The sequence below is a fragment of the Saccopteryx leptura genome, chromosome 1 (genome assembly GCF_036850995.1).
Source record: "Saccopteryx leptura isolate mSacLep1 chromosome 1, mSacLep1_pri_phased_curated, whole genome shotgun sequence".
NCBI classification, from domain to species: Eukaryota; Metazoa; Chordata; class Mammalia; order Chiroptera; family Emballonuridae; genus Saccopteryx; species Saccopteryx leptura.
Genome location: NC_089503.1, coordinates 63,425,521 through 63,446,329, shown reverse-complemented (window position 1 = coordinate 63,446,329; position 20,809 = coordinate 63,425,521). Strand labels below are relative to the sequence as shown.

General features: G+C 46.8%; 2 protein-coding genes across 3 annotated transcripts; one reads left to right on the top strand and one right to left on the bottom strand.

Annotated features, from left to right (window-relative positions):
* The first annotated feature begins 5,593 nt into the window (after positions 1–5,593).
* On the top strand, positions 5,594–14,769 carry NDUFC2 (NADH:ubiquinone oxidoreductase subunit C2). Its single transcript, XM_066369516.1, has 3 exons — positions 5,594–5,899; positions 8,502–8,645; positions 14,620–14,769. Exons 1-3 carry the CDS (start codon positions 5,731–5,733, stop codon positions 14,667–14,669), a joined length of 363 nt encoding a protein of 120 aa, XP_066225613.1. The 5' UTR covers positions 5,594–5,730; the 3' UTR covers positions 14,670–14,769.
* A 1,404-nt stretch (positions 14,770–16,173) lies between these two features.
* THRSP (thyroid hormone responsive) lies at positions 16,174–20,203 on the bottom strand. Of its 2 annotated transcripts, none has more exons than XM_066369477.1 (2): positions 19,569–20,203; positions 16,174–16,836 (listed from the first exon to the last, which is right to left on the bottom strand). In XM_066369477.1, exon 1 carries the CDS (start codon positions 20,030–20,032, stop codon positions 19,574–19,576), a length of 459 nt encoding a protein of 152 aa, XP_066225574.1. In that variant the 5' UTR covers positions 20,033–20,203; the 3' UTR covers positions 16,174–16,836; positions 19,569–19,573. The 2 variants fall into 2 exon arrangements, with proteins under 2 accessions (XP_066225574.1, XP_066225581.1); XM_066369484.1 differs by having other exon boundaries at positions 19,573–20,203.
* Between the last annotated feature and the right edge of the window lie 606 nt (positions 20,204–20,809).

The window sequence follows — 20,809 nt, the reverse complement described above, 5'->3', positions numbered from 1 at the left end:
TGCTGGATGGATCCTGGTCAGGGGTATACGGGAGTTTGTCTCTCTGCCTCCCCACCTCTCACTTAATAAATAAGTAAATAATAAAAAAAAAGAATAGGGGCGCTGGAGTCAAACAGCCTGATTTTAAATCCTACCTCCATGATACTTTAAAAATCTGTGGCCAACTTATTTAGCCATCCTTTGCCTCAATGTCCTTGTCTTTAAAATGATCACAAAATATTTAGAACCGTGCCTGACACATTTTAAGTGTTCAATAAATATCTTTATATTTTTTATGAGTCTTCCTTTCCTCTACCTTCTCTCCCCCTCCCCCAGAGTTGAGTACCCCAACCATGGGCTCCCATGCCAGAGGTCTAGCTCCATTAATGGCTGTAAGACTTGATTGTTATCTGTTTTCCTCAGGAGACCAACACTCATTTTGATAGCCCCAGTTTTTGGTACAGTTGAATAAATGAAACACCACACAGGTCATGATTAAAATCTAAATGTTGGCCTTGGCCAGATGGTTCAATGGTAGAGCATCAGCCCGGTGTGTGGATGTCCCAGGTTCAATTCCCAGTCAGGGCACACAGAAGAAGTGACTATCTGCTCTGCACCCGTCCCCCTCTTCTCTCCTCTCCCTCCCCCTCCTGCAGCCATGGCTTGATTGGAGCAAGGTGGCCTTGGGCACTGAGGATGGTTTCATGTCCTCTGCCTCAAGTTCTAAGAAGAGTTTAGTTTCTGAGTAGCACACCAGATGGTCAGAGCATCATCCCCTAGTGAGCTTGCAGGATGGATCCCAGTAGTGGTGCATGTGGAAGTCTGTCTCTCAGCCTCCCCTCCTCTCACTGAATAAAAAAATCTAAATGTTTATTAGTACCAGCCTTAACACAAAGGGCCCAGTGTAGTTCCTCTCAACTTTGCCAACTGGTATACAAGCCAAAAAAAGAAAATTAGGAAATGAATTTAGATGCATCTCAATAAGGCCAAATTTAATTTAAGTTTTGTAAGTTGTTACTGTGAACATGATGTAATGTTAAAACTAGAAGAGCTTACCTGGTGCAAAGCTTTCCAGAATGTTCTTCAGAGCCCTGGAGGTTGTCAAGAGTTGCCTCAGAGTCCCTGGGTCCTGTGTCATCTTCCTCTAAAGCAAGTATGCTTTGATCTATTTCATGTGTTAGGCTTTATATAAGTTTTTGTCTGACTTAAGAATTCAAAGTTCAACCTGACCAGGCGGTGGCGCAGTGGATGGAGCGTTGGACTGGGATGCGGAGGACCCAGGTTCAGAACCCTAGGTTGCCAGCTTGAGTGCAGGCTCACCAGCTTAAGCACCAGAATAACTCATCTAAATCAGACCTGCCTCAGCCTGACCAGGTGGTGGCGCAGTGGATAGAGCATCGGACTGGGATGCAGAGGACCCAGGCTTGAGACCCCGAGGTCGCCAGCTTGAGCGCGGGCTCATCTAGTTTGAGCAAAGGCCTACCAGCTTGAACCCAAGGTCGCTGGGTCCAACAAGGGGTTACTCGGTCTGCTGAAGGCCAGTGGTCAAGGCACATATGAGAAGGCAATCAATGAACAACTAAGGTGTTGCAACGCAATGAAAAACTGATGATTGATGCTTCTCATCGTTCTCCGTTCCTGTCTGTCTGTCCCTGTCTATCCCTCTCTCTGACTCACTCTCTGTCTCTGTAAAAAATACATAAATAAATTAATTAAATCAAACCTTCCTCTCCTTTTTTCTTCAGGAAAGAAAAACCTCTTAAAAAAAAAAAAAAGATTTTATTTATTCATTTTAGAGTAGGAGGGAGAGAGAGGAGAGGGAGGAGCAAGAAGCATCAACTCCCATATGTGCCTTGATTGGGCAAGCCCAGGGTTTCAAACCGGCAACCTCAGCGTTCCAGGTCAATGCTTTATCCACTGTACCACCACAAGTCAGGCAGAAAAACCTCTTTTTAATTGGATGGAAACTTTCTACCTCCTTGGCCTGGGGCCTCTGGAAGTCTTCTGTGAATTTGTATTCCCTTTCACCTCTTGGAAGCTGACTTACTCTTTTATCCCTTTGTTACTGACCTCAGCATATTATCACTGGCTTGAACCCAAAGGTCGCTGGCTTAAAGGCCAAGATCGCTGGCTTGAGTCCAAGGTCACTGGATTGAGCAAGCGGTCACTCGCTCTGCTGTAACCCCCCCCCCCCCCAGTCAAGGCACATATGAGAAAGCAATCGATGAACAACTAAGGAGCCGCAATGAAGAATTGATTATTCTCATTTCTCTCCCTTCCTGCCTGTCTGTCCCTGCCTATCCCTCTCTGTCTCTGTCTCTATCACACACACACACACACACACACACACACACACACACACACACACACAAAAGAGTTCCAAATTCAAAGAATCCTTAAAGCAGTTCAACCCCTTCTATTACCAAGAGTGAAATGGCTCCAGAGACTGAGGAATAGGTTGTTGGTACCAGCACAAGAAGGACTCAGACTTCAGCCTGCAGCTCAGGACTCTCCCGAACAATATATATACTTTGTAGTCATATATATAAGTTGCAGAGAGGTGGGCAGTTTTCATTAACAAATTGCTAGGTTTCAGCAATTACCAAATAAAGTGTTGTTTCAAAATTTTGAAATATGGAATTAAGCAAAGTCTGCCCTGACCAACTGGCTCAGTGGATAGAGCATCAGCCTGGCATGTGGATGTCCTGGGTTCAATCCCCAGTCAGGGCACACATGAGAAGCGACCATCTGCTTCTCTTCCCCTCCCTCTTCTTCTCTCTCTCTTCCCTTCTCGCAGTCTGTAGTTCAACTTAAGCGTCATCCCCAGACGCTGAGGATAGCTCAGCTGATCCGAGCATGAATCTCAGGCACTAAGGATAGTTCTGTTGATTTGAGCATCGGCCCCAGACAGGGATGGGTTGCTAAATGGATCCAGATCTGGGCGCATGCGGGAGTCTTTCTTTTCTTTCTTTCTTTCTCTTTCTTTCCTTTTCTTTTTCTTTTTCTTTTTTTTTTTTTTTTTTTTGACAGAGACAGAGAGAGAGGGACAGATAGGGACAGACAGGAAGGGAAAGAGATGAGAAGCATCAATTCTTTGTTTCATCTCCTTCATTGCTGTTCAGTGATTGCCTTCTTATACGTGCCTTGACTTGGAGGCTCTAGCCTAGCCAGTGACTCCTTGCTCAAGCCAGGGACCTTAGGCTCAAGCCAGCAACCATGGGGTCATGTCTGTGATCCCATGCTCAAGCTGGCAACCCCGCCTTCAATCTGGTGAACTCATGCTCAAGCTGGGGACCTCAAGGCCTCAAACCTAGGTCCTCAGCGTCCCAGGCTGTTGCTCTATCTACTGTGCAACTGCCTGTTAAGGCTTCAGTTTCTTTTTTTAAATAGTTATAGATTGGACCCAGAAGAATGTAGGGGAGAAGGATGTATAAGCATTATTTAAATATTTAAGTGTTTGACTAATAGGTTATCTAGCATTCAAAATTTACATAATCCTATTGTGGAAGATTTTTGTGTGTGTGGTTTGCATTCGTTTGATATAATTTTCAAAGAAACATTCTGGTTAAAAAAAATTTTTTTTAATTTATTTACTTTTTTAGATTTTATTTATTCATTTTTATTAGAGAGAGAGGGAGAGATAGAGAGAGAACAGGGGGAGGAGCAGGAAGCATCAACTCCCATATGTGCCTTGACCAAGCAAGCCCAGGGTTTTGAACCGGCGACCTCAGCATTCCAGGTTGACGCTTTATCCACTGCGCCACCACAGGTCAGGCATGGTTAAAAAAATTTTGTGTGGTATGTGCAAAATGTACTGTTTCCATAGGACAGATTCCCAGACATGCAATTACTGGATCTAAAAGTGTAAGCATTTGAAACATTTGCTGAGTTCCAGGAAAGTATTCCAGTACACGTTCCTTTGGACTATTTCAGTCCTAACTTGAAATAGCGTAGATCGGGGAGTGCTTTTTGTAGGAATCCATGGGAGTCCGAAAGACCAGAGTAACAGGCTTTATTGAAAGGAAGAAAGGAACCCGGGCACTTCTGGGGGGGGAGGGGGCGCCGGTTACAGACTAGGGGCGAATTATATAGTGTTTGGGAGAGCCTGAGAGGATACTGAGGCAAAAGTCCTGGTATGTCCGGAATGCTCCTCCTTGGGGGGCTTCGAGCATGTGGGTGTTGAATCAAAAGTCCTGGTATTTCCGGAGCCCCTTCTTGGGGCAGCTTGTCAGCTTTTTGGAATTCCTCTGTCTCAGGGGCGATAGTCCAGTAAGGGTGAGGTCTGACAGATAAGCGGAACATCAAGATAAGCAGTTTGGAATACACATATCTATCACTTTTTATAGGCACGAAGGGTCTATCCTTTATTTCATCACTCTTAACTGATATTTAGTCCTTTAATTTTTTTTTTTTGGGGGGGGTATTTTTCTGAAGCTGGAAATGGGGAGAGACAGTCAGACAGACTCCCGCATGCGCCCGACCGGGATCCACCCGGCACGCCCACCAGGGGGCGATGCTCTGCCCCTCCGGGGGGTCGTTCTGTTGCGACCAGAGCCACTCTAGCGCCTGGGGCAGAGGCCAAGGAGCCATCCCCAGCGCCCTGGCCATCTCTGCTCCAATGGAGCCTCGCTGCGGGAGGGGAAGAGAGAGACAGAGAGGAAGGAGAGGGGGAGGGATGGAGAGGCAGATGGGCGCTTCTCCTGTGTGCCCTGGCCGGAAATCGAACCCCGGACTTCTGCACGCCAGGCCGATGCTCTACCACTGAACCAACCGGCCAGGGCTAGTCCTTTCACTTTGATTGATACATATACTTTTGCCTTAACCTCTGGTTTAATATTTGTCTAGATAAAATGTTGATCCTAAAAAAAAGAAAAAGAAAAAAATGTTGATCCTATTAATGAATAGACACAAAAAGAAGACATTTTCGCTCAATATCAGGAAGGCATTTCTAAAGAGAGAACTGTTAAGACGCTCCCCAATATTGTATAAAATATTGGTGAGCAGAGACTGGACAGTTACTTGAGATCACATTATAGGTTCCTTCATTCATTCTTCAAACGTTTAGAAAACACCTCTTACCTCAGCCATGTTCAAGGACCTGAAGACCTAGAGGTGAAAATTTTAGAGTGCTGCTGCCGGATTGAATTTCAAGAGTTTAACTAAATAATCCAGTCCTGGTTTCTCTGAATTCTTTGCTAATGGCTGGACCTTAATTTTAGGCTTTAGGGGTGTGCTGGTGCGAACGAACGACTGGAAACCCAGAATATGAAAACAGCTTTTATGAAAGTCACTTAATTACATTCTTAAAACTATCCATCAAGTTCGCTTGTCGGTGTTGGATGCAAAGATTAATTCTTGCTGAAGGGCAATTCAGGGGCGGGAGAGGGAGAGACACTTCTGGGTGGGGGATGTTAGGTGAAAAACAGCAATGTATTCTAATCGTCTCCCAATTTTGGCACGTTTCGCGTATTCCTCGACCCGGTGGTACCAAGATCCCGATATCCCAGCAGCTGACGTAGCGCTAGCAGGCGAGCTAGCAGGTGGGTCCTTTAGTAGCCCGGAACCTCCGGAACACGTTCGTGCAGAGTGCGTCCGGGGAAACGTTTGAGCACCGCACCGTTCCGCGCAGTGCCCTTCAGCCCGGTGCTTGGAGGAGAGACCTCCATAGTACGTGGGCATTGCTAGCTGTTGTGGCGGTCTTCTTTGTAGTTGGGGATCGGAGGCTAGGCCTCTAGTAAGATCGGCATCACCATGATGAGCGGACGGCCGGGCCGAGTGCCCTTGCAGTTCCTGCCGGATGAGGCCCGGAGCCTGCCCCCGCCCAAGCTGACTGACCCGCGGCTCGCCTACATCGGCTTCCTGGGCTATTGCTCGGGGCTGCTTGATAACGCGATCCGGCAAAGGCCGGTGATGTTGACCGGTGAGGGCTGCGCGGCCGGGGTCCGGTGGGAGGAGAGAGGGTCGCAGGGCTGGGGCTAGCCCCACCACAGACTGCCAAAAGTGCCTTCGTTTGAACCGGCCCTTCGACCTAGCTAGCAGACCCCGCCTCGCCTTCCTGGGGCGCCCGGGCCCCTGAGCGCTTCAGAAATCGGCAGGGCCTTAGTGTCATTTGGCTCTTTAGGAAACTGAGGTACACTGAAACCCGTGACCCCGCAGCGAGTCTGCGAAGGACCGGGCCATGAATGGACTGCCTGCGCCTCTTTCAATTCGCGCTGTGGGGTCTTCACTCCATGCCATGTACTGTTGCTGCTCCATACATTGTAGCATTTGAACCTCAAAACACCTTATGGGGAGATACCCACAATGAGAAAACAGAGCCTTAGAGAGGTTAAAGCAGTTTGCCCAAGATCATATGGCTCTTAAGTAGTAGAGCCTGTTTTTAACCTCAGAGTCTATATATATTTGAAAACAGTGCCCTCAAACTTCATGTACATACTGCTGATAACCTGGGGTCTTGTTAAAGTGTGCATTCTTATTCATTAGGGTCTGGTGAGAGGCCAGATGTTGACAAACTATCAGACACTGCTGATACTGCTAGTATGGAGACCCCACTTTGAGTAGCAGGCTCTAAACCACTGAGCTGTATTTTCTGGTAGCATGTCAGTGGCCTCCTGTCAGAGCTGATAGTAGCTGACAGTAGCTGTGCTAAGGGCTGTGGACCTACAAAGGGAAAAGTGGAGGGAAACTGAAAGATTTTGAACTTAGCTTTGACTTACCAGGCAGACACTGGGAGATAGCCTTCCACGCCTGTGGAGCTAGTGGAAATAAATCAAGGCAAGGGCCTCTGGATAGGGAGTAGAGTAGTTTGATGATTGAGTGAGTGTGCAGGGTAGGGCAATAAGGCTACAAAGGATCATGGCAATTCTCCAGGCAGAGAAAAATCTTTTTACCTTTAGATTGCTGGTGGGCTTGGCAGAGAAGCAATGATCAGACCTGTATTTTAAAAGTTCAACTTTGCCCTGGCTGGTTGGCTCAGCAGTAGAGTGTTGGCCCTGGATGTGGAAGTCTGGGTTCAATTACCAGTCAGGGCACACAGGAGAAGAAACCATCTGCTTCTCCACCCCCCCCCCCCCACCCTCGCCCTTTCTTCTCCTCCCACAGCCCTGGTTTGATTGGGGCAAGTTGGCCCCAGGTGCTGAAAATGGTTCCATGTCCTTGCCTCAAGTACTAAAATAGCTCAGTTGCCTAGCAATGGAACAACAGCCCCAGATGGGCAGAGCATCCCCTGGGTAGGGGGCTTGCCAGGTGGATCCCGGTTGGGGTACATGTGGGAGTCTGTCGCTCTGCATCCCCCATTCACACTTAAGAAAATATTTTTTAAAAATAAACAAGCCGGCCCTGGCCGATTGGCTCAGTGGTAGAGCGTTGGCCTGGCGTGCAGGAGTCCCGGTTCGATTCCCGGCCAGGGCACACAGGAGAAGTGCCCATCTGCTTCACCCCTCCCCCTCTCCTTCCTCTCTGTCTCTCTCTTCCCCTCCCGCAGCCAAGGCTCCATTGGAGCAAAGTTGGCCCGGGCACTGAGGATGGCTCTGTGGCCTCTGCCTCAGGCGCTAGAATGGCTCTGGTTGCAACAGAGCAACGCCCCCTGGTGGGCATGCCTGGTGGATCCTGGTCGGGCGCATGTGGGAGTCTGTCTGACTGCCTCCTAGTTTCCAACTTCAGAAATATACAAAATAAATAAATAAATAAGCCAATAAAAAACAAAAAAATAAACAAGCCACACCAGGCAGTGATGGCAGTGGGTGGAGCATTGGCCTGGGACACTTGAGGACCAGGTTTGAAATCTCGAAGTCACCAGCTTGAGTGTGGGATCCTAGACATGACCCCATGGCTGCTGGCTTGAACAAGGGGTCACTGGCTCAGCTGGAGCTCCCTGGTCAAAGGACATATGAGAAAGCAATGAATGAACAACTAAGATGCCACAACTATGAGTTGATGCTTCTCATCTCTCCCCCTTCCCATCTGTCTTCTGTTCCTTTCTCTCTCTCTCTCTCACTCTCGCTTAAAAAAAAAAAGACATATTTGTAGTGTAACCTGCTGTTTTAGTAACCGCTAAATATGCAAATATAATCAGTATATGAAGACCAACCAAATTGCTTTTAGACCATTTACAGAGGACTTTACCTCAGCTCATCATATTCTGAACAGGTCCTAGAATACAAATTAGTTTAGATATTAAGTTTACTTAAGGAAGTAGAAAAAAATATTGTTTTCTGTTCTCAATCTAGCATTTGGGATTTGGCATTTATCTACCTTTTTCCATGAAGAAATTTATAAAACCTTATTTTAAAAATCTGGGGTTCTATAGTGTTTGTAGACTTAATGTTGCTTTTCATAATCTCCAAGTTGCTTTAAGAAGATATCTTAAGATCAAGGCTGTTTGTTTAGCCTATATAAAAGCCTTTTTTTTAAAACAAATTTGTAAGAAATAATAAATTATATATATGAAATGTAAGAATATAATCTTTAATGCACATTGCCTGACTAATTTTTGCTTTCTTTGGGATTTGTTTGAATTTCAGGTTTGCATCGCCAGCTTCTATATGTTACTTCCTTTGTTTTTGTTGGATATTATCTTTTAAAACGTCAAGATTATATGTATTCTCTGAGGGACCATGATATGTTTGCATACATGAAAGCACATCCAGAGGATTTTCCTGATAAAGGTATTTCAAATTAATTGTAAAAAACCTCTTTCTCATTCTGCATCATTTTCCCTGGTTAATTTTTCCATGCATGTGGCTTCAGGTACTAGTCTGTTGATGCCCACATCATTGTCTGTAGACTAGAATTGTCTGAATGCATATATCCAGTTTCTGGCTAAGTACCTCAGACAGCAAATAGACCCTGAAGTCCCCTCCACATGCCCTGGCCTCTTGTTCTGTGTCCTGCTTCAGGGATGGCACCACTGTCCACCTGGGTACTCCAGCCAGAAACCCAGGAAGCATCTTCAGATCTTTTCTTTTACTTTCGATTAGTCATCAAGTCTTACTGTTCTACTTCCTGTTTTGTTGTGTGTTTGTCTGTTTTTTAAGTGAGAGGAGGGGAGACAGTGAGACAGACTCCCACATGTGCCCCAACTGCGATCCACCGGTCGCCTGAGGCTGACTCGATTGGACCTCCCAATCTATTCTCAGCACCCTGGACTAGTGCTTGAACCAATAGAGCCACTGGCTGTGAGAGGGGAAGAGAGAGAAGGGAGAGAGGGAGGGGAAAAGAAGCAGATGGTCGCTCCTCATGTGTGCCCTGACGGAGATCGAATGCAGGACCGTTCACGTGCTGGGCCAATGCTCTATCCACTGAGCAAACTGGCCAGGGTCCCTGTTTCTTAACTGTTGCTCTCTTCCACTGCTACTTCCTGGTTCAGGCCCTAAAATCTTGCTTGGATTGCTGCACTTGCCTCCAACTCCCTTGTGTTTTGGATCTCACTGAAGTTCACATCCCAGGTCAATTGCCTGGTGGAAACACTTTGTCTATACTTTTTTTGTGTGTGTGTGACAGAGCAAGACACAGAGAGGGACAGATAGGAACAGACAGATAGGAAGGGAGAGAGATGAGAAGCATCAGTTCTTCATTACGGCTCCTTAGTCTCCTTGGTTGCTCATTGATTGCTTTCTTATATGTGCCTTGACCGGGGGGCTACAGCAGAGTAAGTGACCCCTTGCTCAAGCCAGTGATCCCATGCTCAAGCTGATGAGCCCACACTCAAACTGGATGAACCTGCACTCAAGCCTGTGACCTCAGGGTTTCGAACCTGGGTTTTCTGCATCCCAGTCCAACGCTCTATCCACTGTGCCACCGCCTGGTCAGGCTGCCCGTATCTTTTATCCACCTTATTACATATACATAGCTGTGTCCCTCATTAGACTGTAGCTTCATCTTTGTTTCCCCAGCCTCCAGCACACAGCCTACACATCACATAGCAGACACTTAATAAATAATAGCTGACCTGAACAACCAGAACCCTGTCTGATTACCCATAACTCATCTCCTCATGACATGCAGTGTCCTGAACCTGCCCTGTATCACTTTGTACATGTTTTGCCTTCTTTTTCATCCTCCTCTTGCCCCATTGCCACTTGTCCATCTTGCAAATTCCCGCTCAAGCTTCATCATCTCAGTGAAGCTGTTACCTGGTTATAGGCTGCTGTTTCTTCAGCACACTCTACTCATCTCTGGTCAACTGTAATCATGATATAACTGCCTTCTTGTTTTTATTTTACACACACACAATACATATGTGTACATACATGAAAGAAGGAAGAAAAAAAGGGAGGAAATTTTTGAACTTGTAAATATATTTTTCTAAATGTGTAATATTAAGCATTGAAATTTTATTAGACTGAATATATGTTTATATAGTGTGTCTGTAAAGTCATGGTGCACTTTTTTTTTTTAAATTTTTTTAAATTTATTTATTTATTTTAGAGAGGAGAGGGAGAGACAGAGAGAGAGAGAGGAGAGACAGAGAGAGAGAAGGGGGGGGGAGGAGCTGGAAGCATCAACTCCCATATGTGCCTTGACCAGGCAAGCCTAGGGTTTCGAACCGGCGACCTCAGCATTTCCAGGTCGACGCTTTATCCACTGTGCCACCACAGGTCAGGTATGGTGCACTTTTGACCGGTCACAGGAAAGCAACAAAAGACGATAGGCCCTGGCCGGTTGGCTCAGCGGTAGAGCATCAGCCTGGCATGCAGGAGTCCCGGGTTCGATTCCCGGCCAAGGAACACAGGAGAGGCGCCCATTTGCTTCTCCACCCCTCCTCTCTCCTTCCTCTCTGTCTCTCTCTTCCCCTCCTGCAGCAAGGCTCCATTGGAGCAAAGATGGCCCAGGCGCTGGGGATGGCTCTGTGGCCTCTGCCTCAGGCGCTAGAATGGCTATGGACGCAACAGAGCGATGCCCCAGAGGGGCAAAGCATCGCCCCCTGGTGGGCATGCCGGGTGGATCCCGGTCGGGCGCATGCGGGAGTCTGACTGCCTCCCCATTTCCAGCTTTGGAAAAATGAAAAAAAAAAAAAAAAGACAATAGGAATGTGAAATCTGCCCCAAATAAAAGGAAAACTTTCCCAGTTTCATACCTATTCAGTGCAGTTCGATGTGGGCTCACGCAGATTTTTTAGGGCTCCTGAGGTAGCTATCCTGTATAGCCTCTACAGATTGTCACTGACTGATGGCCTACCAGAATGGGGTTTCTCCACCAAACTGCCGGTTTCCTTCAACTGCTTATCCCACCGAGTAATGTTATTCCTATGTGGTGGCGCTTCGTTATAAACACGCCGATATTCACGTTGCACTTTGGTCACGGATTCGAATTTAGTGAGCCACAGAACACACTGAACTTTCCTCTGTACCGTCCACATCTCAACTGGCATGGCCGTGGGCTGCTCCGCTGTATACATGGTATTATGTCATCATCTGCACATGCGCACATGTTGCCACATCATCCTACAGAAACTGGGAGGGTTTTCCTTTTATTTGGTGCAGATTTCACATTTCTATCGTCTTTTGTTGCTTTCCTGTGACCAGTCAAAAGTGCACCATGACTTTATGGACACACTGTATATAATATATACAGTACATATATATTATATATTACATATATATAATACATATATCTGTTTTCAATCATTTGTCCATGTATTCCATGAGTACAATTATCTGAAAATATTGTCAATGTGTGCCATTATATGAAGAAGACCAAATAGCAAGCAACTTTCTTGTCCTCTGGGAAGATGGGGAGTTAGACTTTTGATGACACTATAGACTATTGGCTTGGAATTTGTTGAATATAGGGAAAAAATAGTTTCTTTTTTCTAATATTTTGACTGGAAACCCAAAGTCCCGTCTTACCCATACTTGTAAGTATCCTGTTATACATGTGTTCAATTTATCTTTTTATTTACGGCCCCACATTCTGACCCTTAAGCTCATCCTCATCCTTGTCAGAATAAGTTGTCTTTAAAAAGTAATAATATATGGCCCTGGCCGGTTGGCTCAGTGGTAGAGCGTCGGCCTGGCGTGCACTCCCGGATTCGATTCCTGGCCAGGGCACACAGGAGAAGCACCCATCTGCTTCTCCATCCCTCCCCCTCACCTTCCTCTCTGTCTCTCTCTTCCCCTCCCGCAGCCAAGGCTCCATTGGAGCAAAGATAGCCCGGGTGCTGAGGATGGCTCTGTGGCCTCTGCCTCAGGCACTAGAATGGCCGTGATTGCGGCAGAGTGATGCCCCAGATGGGCAGAGCATCGCCCCCTGGTGGACGTGCCAGGTGGATCCTAGTCAGGCGCATGCGGGATTCTGTCTGACTGCCTTCCTTTTTCCAACTTCAGAAAAATATTAAAAAATAAATAAAAAATAAAAAAGTAATAATATGTATAAGAGTACTTGAATATGTGCCTCTTCTCTTCAAATAAAAGTATTAAAGATATAAAAATACTCTGAAAGAGACCCCCTAATTGTGTTCAGGTTTTGATTGTTTTAAAATAAAATTAGGCCCTGGCCAGTTGGTTCAGTGGATAGAGCATCAGCCTGTCGTGTGGAAATCCCAGGTTCGATTCCCAGTCAGGGCACACAGGAGAAATGACCATTTGCTTCTCCTCCCCTTTTTTTCCTCCCCTCCTTCTCCTTCTCTCCCTTTTCTCCTCCTGCAGCCAGTGGCTCTACTGGTTTGAGTGTCGGCCTCAGATGCTGAGGATTGCTAGATTGATTTGATTTGAGCATCAGCCCCAGATGGGAGTTGTCAGGTGGATCCTGGTCAGGCAGCATGTGGAATCTGTTTCTCGATCTCCCTTCCTTTCACTTAAAAAAATTAATTTTAAAATGAGCTTTAAGCCTGACCCGTGATGGCTCAGTGAATAGGGCATCAACCTGGGACACTGAGGACCCCGGTTCAAAACCCCAAGGTCGCTGGCTTGAGCACGGGATTATCCAGCTTGAGTGCATGTTTACCAGCTTGAGCAGGGGTCCCCAAACTACGGCCCGCAGGCCGCATGCGGCCCCCTGAGGCCATTTATCCAGCCCCCGCCACACTTCCGGAAGGGGCACCTCTTTCATTGGTGGTCAGTGAGAGGAGCATAGTTCCCATTGAAATACTGGTCAGTTTGTTGATTTAAATTTACTTGTTCTTTATTTTAAATATTGTATTTGTTCCCGTTTTGTTTTTTTACTTTAAAATAAGATATGTGCAGTGTGCATAGGGATTTGTCCATAGTTTTTTTTATATAGTCTAGCCCTCCAACGGTCTGAGGGACAGTGAACTGGCCCCTTTGTAAAAAGTTTGGGGACCCCTGAGCTTGAGCATAGGATCATAGATAGGGCCCCATGATCGCTGGCTTGAGCCCAAGGTTGCTGGCTTGAGCAAGGGGTCACTGGCTCAGCTTGAATTCTCTGGTCAAGGCACATATGAGAAGCAATCAAGGAACAACTAAAGTGACACAACTATGAGTTGATGCTTCTCATCTCTCTCCCTCTCTCAAAAGAAAGAAGAAATTTTATTAAACTGAATGATGATGTCTAAGGTCCTATTTAGCGCTAAAATTACTCTATTTAATATTCCCATTGCCTTTAGTCACATATATCATGTTTATGGTGGATCAGAAAGATACAGTGGTTTTATGTTTTGTTTTGTTTTGTTTTTGTATTTTTTCTGAAGTTGGAAACAGGGAGGCAGTCAGACAGACTCCCGCATGCGCCTGATTGGGATCCATCCGGCACGCCCACCAGGGGGCGATGCTCTGCCCATCTGGGGCGTTTCACTGTTGCAACCAGAGCCATTCTAGCACCTGAGGCAGAGGCCACAGAGCCATCCTCAGCGCCCGGGCCAACTTTGCTCCACTGGAGCCTTGGCTGCAGGAGGGGAAGAGAGAGACAGAGAGGAAGGAGAGGGGAAGGGGTGGAGAAGCAGATGGGCGCTTCTCCTGTGTGCCCTGGCCGGGAATCGAACCCGGGACTCCTGCATGCCAGGCCGACGCTGTACCACTGAGCCAACCGGCCAGGGCTGTTTTGTTTTGTTTTGTTTTTTAACCAATGAAGAGCTCAGAGACTTGTAGAAAGCCATAAATAGTGATTGTATCAGGGATGGGGAATACTCAGAACTGCTGGATACTTAGAGCTGGAAAGAATCTCGGGAATATTGATTCCTAAATGTGAGATCCACTGGCAGCACTGTCTTCAGTCCCAGACCTCTGGCTCTTGGTCGCCATGCTTCCACTAGCTCCACCTGTCAGCAGACCATGTCTAGCCTCATGGGCTCATTCTGTCTGAGCAGCAGATTACTGGCCAGTGTGCCAAGAGCCTCATGCACAGGAGACGCAGACATGGAGAGCTTGACCACTTCAGCTCTGGGTCCCTCCTAGGTGACCTGTGCCCCTCCTTGTCCATTCCTTCCTTCACCCCATTAGCTCCCCCCCCCCATGGCAGCACTTTGTCCCTCCAGGCAGCCATCTGGATGTCTCCAAAGAGTCTTTCAGCGTATTCACAGTGAAGCAAGATGTCTCAGTGATCACCAAACCATGATTAAGGGGGGGGGGAGGAAATTTTAGGGGGTTTTGTCAATAAGAATATTAAGTTTTAATTTTATTATTTAGGAAATACAATTTAAAACATAATTTAAATATAAATCTTTTGTGATCTTTCCTTTTATAGATAAGAAAACTTATGCAGAAATTCTCGAAGAATTCCATCCAGTGCGTTAAAGTCTCCAAAATCATTGCTTCGATTTCAATGATAACAGTTATTTCTGAATTTTGTGGAACATGTATGTTAATACCTTATGATTAAAATGGTAATCATGAACACTCTGACTCCTTTTTGTCATAAGAAAAACAGTTCATTACAGAATGGTTAGTTCCCATTTACTCAATTTTAAGAAGACGTCGAACAGATTTTAAAGTGGAGTTTAGTTCTAGTTCAGTGTTGGCGAACCTTAGCCCGTGCGCCAGGTATGGTCCACTGCCAGTGCCGTTCTTTCAGAACACGGCCGTGCTTGTTTGTTTCCATTTGTTTCCGTGCTGCAACAGTAGAGTCCTGTAGTTCTGACAGGCTGTGTGAGCTGCAAAGCCTAAGATATTTAATATGTGGCCCTGTACAGAAAAGGTTTGCCTGCCCTTATTCTACTGCAAAGCAAACCAAGGCAAGCCAGATTATGGAGTGCTTGTAAATCACATAGAATGATTCTGACTTGATCTTCTAGGTAGTAGAAAATCACTAAAGGGTTTTATTTTATTTTATTTTACAAAGACAGAGAGTCAGAGAGAGGGATAGACAGGAACGAAGAGAGATGAGAAGCATAATCATTAGTTTTTTGTTGCGCATTGAAACACCTTAGTTGTTCATTGATTGCTTTCTCATATGTGCCTTGACTGCGGGCCTTCAGCAGACCGAGTAACCCCTTGCTCGAGCCAGTGACCTTGGGTCTAAGCTGTGAGCCTTGCTTAAACCAGATGAGCCCGCGCTCAAGCTGGCGACCTCGGGGTCTCGAACCTGGGTCCTCCACATCCCAGTCTGACGCTCAATCCACTGCGCCACCGCCTGGTCAGGCAGGTTTTAAATTGGAATGACATGGTCAGGTTTGTATTTCTGAGCTCTCTGAACAATATAGCAGATGATTTAGCAGCAGGAGACTCAAGACCAGGTGAACAGAAGACTGATAGTGCAAAGGGAGGTCTTTGCCTTTCAATGGATCATCCTGGAGAAAGGGTGCTCGGTGCTAACACTGTCTACGTCAGAGCCTGGTGCAATTAGCAGTAAAAGATCTCACCTAGCTGGAATGAGGTTAGTCTCTATTGCTTATCAAATTCAAATCCAAATGCTTATCCATAAACTTTGTTTTCAAGCTCAAATTTTATAATCATTAGATTTTGGAGATTAACAAAATTGTTTCCATGTGATTTCAAATTAGGTGGCAGTATGAACATAAACATGGTTACTGGGCAGAATTAGATAAGTTCCATCTCTGTTCTCGAGTCCCACTTGTTAAATATGAAGTCATGTCTGAGAAAGTACTTTAGAAGTTAATAAAGATATGTACAACCACAAGGGATTATTTTTCTGTTGCTACTGCACTCAGTATGTTTATAGTGCTTGGCAGGTACAAGAGTGAACCACTCGTCCCCCAGGACTCTGCTGCCTCTTAGTTCTGCAGTGGGAAAAACAAGGCCTAGAGCAAATACAAGGTGGGGGAGATGAGCCGATAATAATAGCACTTACATACCAGGTGCTTATGAATTTTTAAAAGATATTTTATTGATTTTACAGAGTGTTGAGGGAGTGAGAAGTATCAACTCATAGTTACTTCACCTGTTCATTGCTTGCTGGCTGTATGTACTTTGACCAGGCAAGCCCAGGGTTTCAAACTGGCGACCTCTGTTCCAGGTCAACACCCTGTCCACTGTGTCACCACAGGTCAGAATGCCAGGTGCTTTTGATTCTATCTTGTTTAATTTCTAGAATAACCTTTTTAGGTAGCCAATACTATCCCCATTTTATAGATGATGAAATTTAGGTTTCAACCACTTAAATAATTTACCCAAGATCACATAGTGAGTGACTACCAAGAATCAGTCAGATGCTAAAACCTATGCCTCCCATACCACATTGGTTGGGTATGTCTAGTCCCTCATGAACTACTGACCACTATCCCAAACTGGGAGGAGGAGTGAGAGGAGTTGTGAACAGCAGCGAGTATCCTAAAGGTGACCCAATGACGAGTCTACGAATTGGTGCTCAAAGGGAGGTAGAGAAGCATCACAGAAGACGATGTCGCCTCACTTCCAGCTGTCGGTCTAGCCTTTCTGGTATTGTCAGGGGTAGTGGACTGTTCCATATTCTCATCACAGTCTGCCTTCTATCACGTAAAGGGATCTGTGGAGTGCAGAAATGTTAAAAAACCAAGTCAGTATAAATCCACACCACTAAGGTACTCTCATATTCCTACTGAAATAGGAAAAAGAATGAAAAGGCTCAATGGTGCTGCTGTAGGAGAAGTCTGGCAGTGTCAGCGCTGTAAAAAGAATCAGGTTATAGCTCAATTACTTCTACCTTCACCTCTACATTTTACTAGGAGGGAAACTGCGATGCAGAAACAGGATTACACACAGGTCAGTGGCAGAGCCAGAAGAAGAGCCAGGTTTTTTAACTTCTGCTATACCATGAAAATCTTGTCTGCAAGCAGTTTGGTCGAGGAGTAGATGTTCTATTCACTTAGCCATCCCCAATTCCCACCTCCAGCCCAGGCTGCAGAATTCTAAGGTGCTAAGGAAATTCACTAGTGTAGAGGAAAGGAATTAGATGCCAGTTAGGCCAGGGTTCATTTGCATCTCAGCTCTGCCATTTGCTGAGTAACCTTGGACTCATTTTACTTTTCAGGCCTCCAGTTTTTTTTTGTGTCTGTAAAAGGGGATGATAGCAGCCCTGGCTGATTGGCTCAGTGGTAGAGCATCGGCCTGGTGTGTGGATGTCCCGGGTTTGATTCCTGATCAGGGCACACAGGAAAAGTGACCATCTGCTTCTTCACCTCTCCCCCTCTTGCTTTCTCTCTCTCTCTCTCTCTCTCTCTCTCTCTCTCTCTCTCTCTCTTTCTCCTCCTGCAGCCATGGCTTGATTGGAGCAAGTTGGCCCTGAGCACTGAGGATGGCTCCATGGCCTCAACCTCAGGTGTTAAAAATAGCTTGGTTGCCAAGCAACAGAGTAATGACTCCAGATAGGCAGAGCATCGCCCAGTAGGTGGCTTGCCTGGTGGATCCCTATCAGGGTGCATGAGGGACTCTGTCTCTTTGCCTCCCCACTTCTCACTTAAGAAAAAAAATAGAGAATGATAGCCCTGGCTGGTTGGCTAAGTAGTAGCACATCAGCCTGGCATGTGGATGTCCCAGGTTTGGTTCCTGGTCAGAGCACACAGGAGAAGTGACCATCTGCTTCTCCCCCACTTCTTTTTCTCTCTCTCTCTTTCTCTCCCTTCCCCTCCCTCAGCCATGGCTCGATCGGCTCAAGCTCATTGACCCTGGATGTTCAGGATGGCTGTGTGGAGCCTCTACTTCAGGTGCTAAAAATAGCTCTGTTGGGAGCATGGTCCCAGATGGGCAGAGCATCAGCCCAGACAGGAGTTGTCAGGTGGATCCTGAATGGGGCGCACGCAGGTGTCAATCTTCCCTCCTCTCACTTGAAAAAGAAGAAAAAAGGGGGGGATGATAATTCTATTAGATAGTTGATATGCAAGTGGTTTTCAGCTATGAAACTATTTAAATGCCTGTTATTATCTTTGCTACTACTGTACTGTTATTATTCAGAGAAGAAACAAACTCAGAGAAGTGAGGTGGCTAAACCAAGGCTTCAGAGCTCATTAGTGGTAGAACCAGAACTTGCCCCCGGAGCTATTGACCCAACTCAATTATATTCAAGAACCTCTGACAGGCAACCCAGGTAGCCTTGAGGGGAGGGTGAAATAAGGCTGAAATTTGGCTTTGGGCTTGAGGCAGCGGAAGGAAAAATGGCTAAAGATATAATACCTCAGTGGAGCTCTCCATAGGCTGTGTGTTCAGGTCCCTGTTTAATCCCCTCATTACTGAGTGTCCTTCAAGCAGATTATGAAGCTAATTAATATGGCCAAGATGGGGAGTGATGAAAAGAACACCCAGCTCAAAGTTGGGGCCAGTCTTGCTTTGTGGCTTCAATCTCCTTCCTTGTAAAATGGGCATGAAGTCCTGCTCCACATACCTACATCGGTGGTTTTGTTCACGGACATGGACAAGGTTTACCAATGAAGAAGCCAGTATGTAGGAGCAGGGCTGGCAAGTGGGACAAGATCAAAGCTGGCAGCTAGTGCGGCCAAATTTCTCCCAATCTGAACCCAGGAGTGACCCACGCACAACTGTCCCGGGCCCACTTCCCATCACCTACTCGGTGCCACCCCCTGCTTGTCTCGCTTGCTGCCCACTCACACCTCACAACCCCAGCCCTGCTTGCTGCCCACTCACACCTCACAACCCCAGCCCTCCTGTGTACAGACGTATGGGTTCAGGCTTCGGCCCGTTCATGTCCTCACAGCAGGGCTTCCCGGCAGGCGTGCTCCACACTGGAGCGCCAGGACCAATCAGAATCCTTTAGCTTTCCACTCGGCTAGAGGCAACCTGGGGTGGCCAGAGTACCCCTGCCAGCTGCAGGAATATTGTGAGAAGCCTCACCTATGGACCAGCATGGGGCATAGAAATTTTCATCTTCTGTGACTTGAAAAAATGTTAGGAAGCAATGCCATACACATACATAGAATTCACAGTTTACCTGAATAAATACCCATACTTACTGACAAGTGCATATATGCATAAACACATATGTATGTTCATAAAGTAAGCACTCACAGTCCACTTTTCCCTCTAGCTCCATAACAGTCATGGCTGTTACCAATTCTGGGTCAGAAGGAGAGTCGGGGAGGCCTGGCCTGCGCCTTCCTGGGTTGTGGTCCCAGAACCCTATGAGTGAGGGTGGCTCTGTCTGAGATTTGGGTTCTTCCTTTCGGACTGGGTTGCACCACTGCTCTCCCTGCTCCCCTGGGAAGCCCCTCAGTGGACTCTGACACCCACTAGCATGGCTACCATTACCTGCCTTAGAGTCTGAGGCCTACATGTCCCGTTATCTCCTTGTATATCCGTGTCACCTCCTCGGCTTTCAAGGTGAGGTGGGTGAGGATGTGATGAAGGCCGGACAAGTGCAGATGGAACTGGGCTTCTAGATTCAGCTGCCCCAAGACCTCTTCCTCTTCCTCTTCAGCTTCTGCAGCTTCATTCTCAGCCTTAATGGCTTTACCACCTGCCATCTTGACCTGCCACTCCTCCCGGGGCAGCAGCCCGTGGTCCACATCCACACAGATGGCCTTGAGCATGGTGAAGTAGTTGTAGAGATCGGGAGCTCCAGCCTGGGCCTGGTGCCCATGCGCACTCAGCTGCACGTCCCGCAGCAGGCTGGGGAGCAGCACCTCCTGCTCCATGTTGTGCACCACGGCGGAGTACCTGTCCATGGCGGCCAGCAGGCAGTTCCTGGGGTAGCGCTTGGCTAGCACCTGCATGGTTGCTTCCTCCGGCACAGAGTCTGGCACACTACCCCAGCACTGTTTCCACGCTGTTATTTGTCAGGTCTGGACCCAAAGGCAGTTAGGCTATATAGGTGATCTGTCTGGTCAGGGACAGACCTGCTAGCCGTCTCGCCTGTCATTTCAGCACTCCTGACAGCCTGCGTCAGAGCCCGGCTCCTCCTCCAGCAGCTCACAGGGCCAGTTACTGAGAAACTTTTCCCTTTGGCAACCCCTGCACTTCACCCCAGGGCAATAATGAACTCTTTAAGGTCACCTGAAACTAAACTGTCTCTTGCTGCCTAATTAGAGAAGCCTCCTAATGAGCAGCTCATTCTCCAGCTGTGATATGAACGAGGAGGATCATGAAAAGAAACTGCTTGGTGGAGGGCAAAGAACAGGGAAGTAGGAGCCAGCAGCCCAGTCCTGCAGCTTCCTAGTGGTTTTTTTTTTTTGGTTTTTCCTTATTCAGCACACTTATTCAGTACCTACTTTACATCCATTTCTGCACTAAGCTCATTCATAAGCTATCTCGTTTAACCTTCACCACAACCCTACAATGAATATTTAATCTTCCTGTTTAACAATAAGAAAACTGGGGTGTGGATAGCTAAGGAACCTGCTCATGGTCTGACTGGAGCTGGGATTCCAGCCCAGGACGACCTCTCTCCCGCCTCCAGTCAGCGCTTAGAGACCCATGAGTGAGGTCGAATGAGTTACACAAATTCACTGGGTCCGTATCTTTATCTGTAAATTTGGGATATTGTTGTGAGG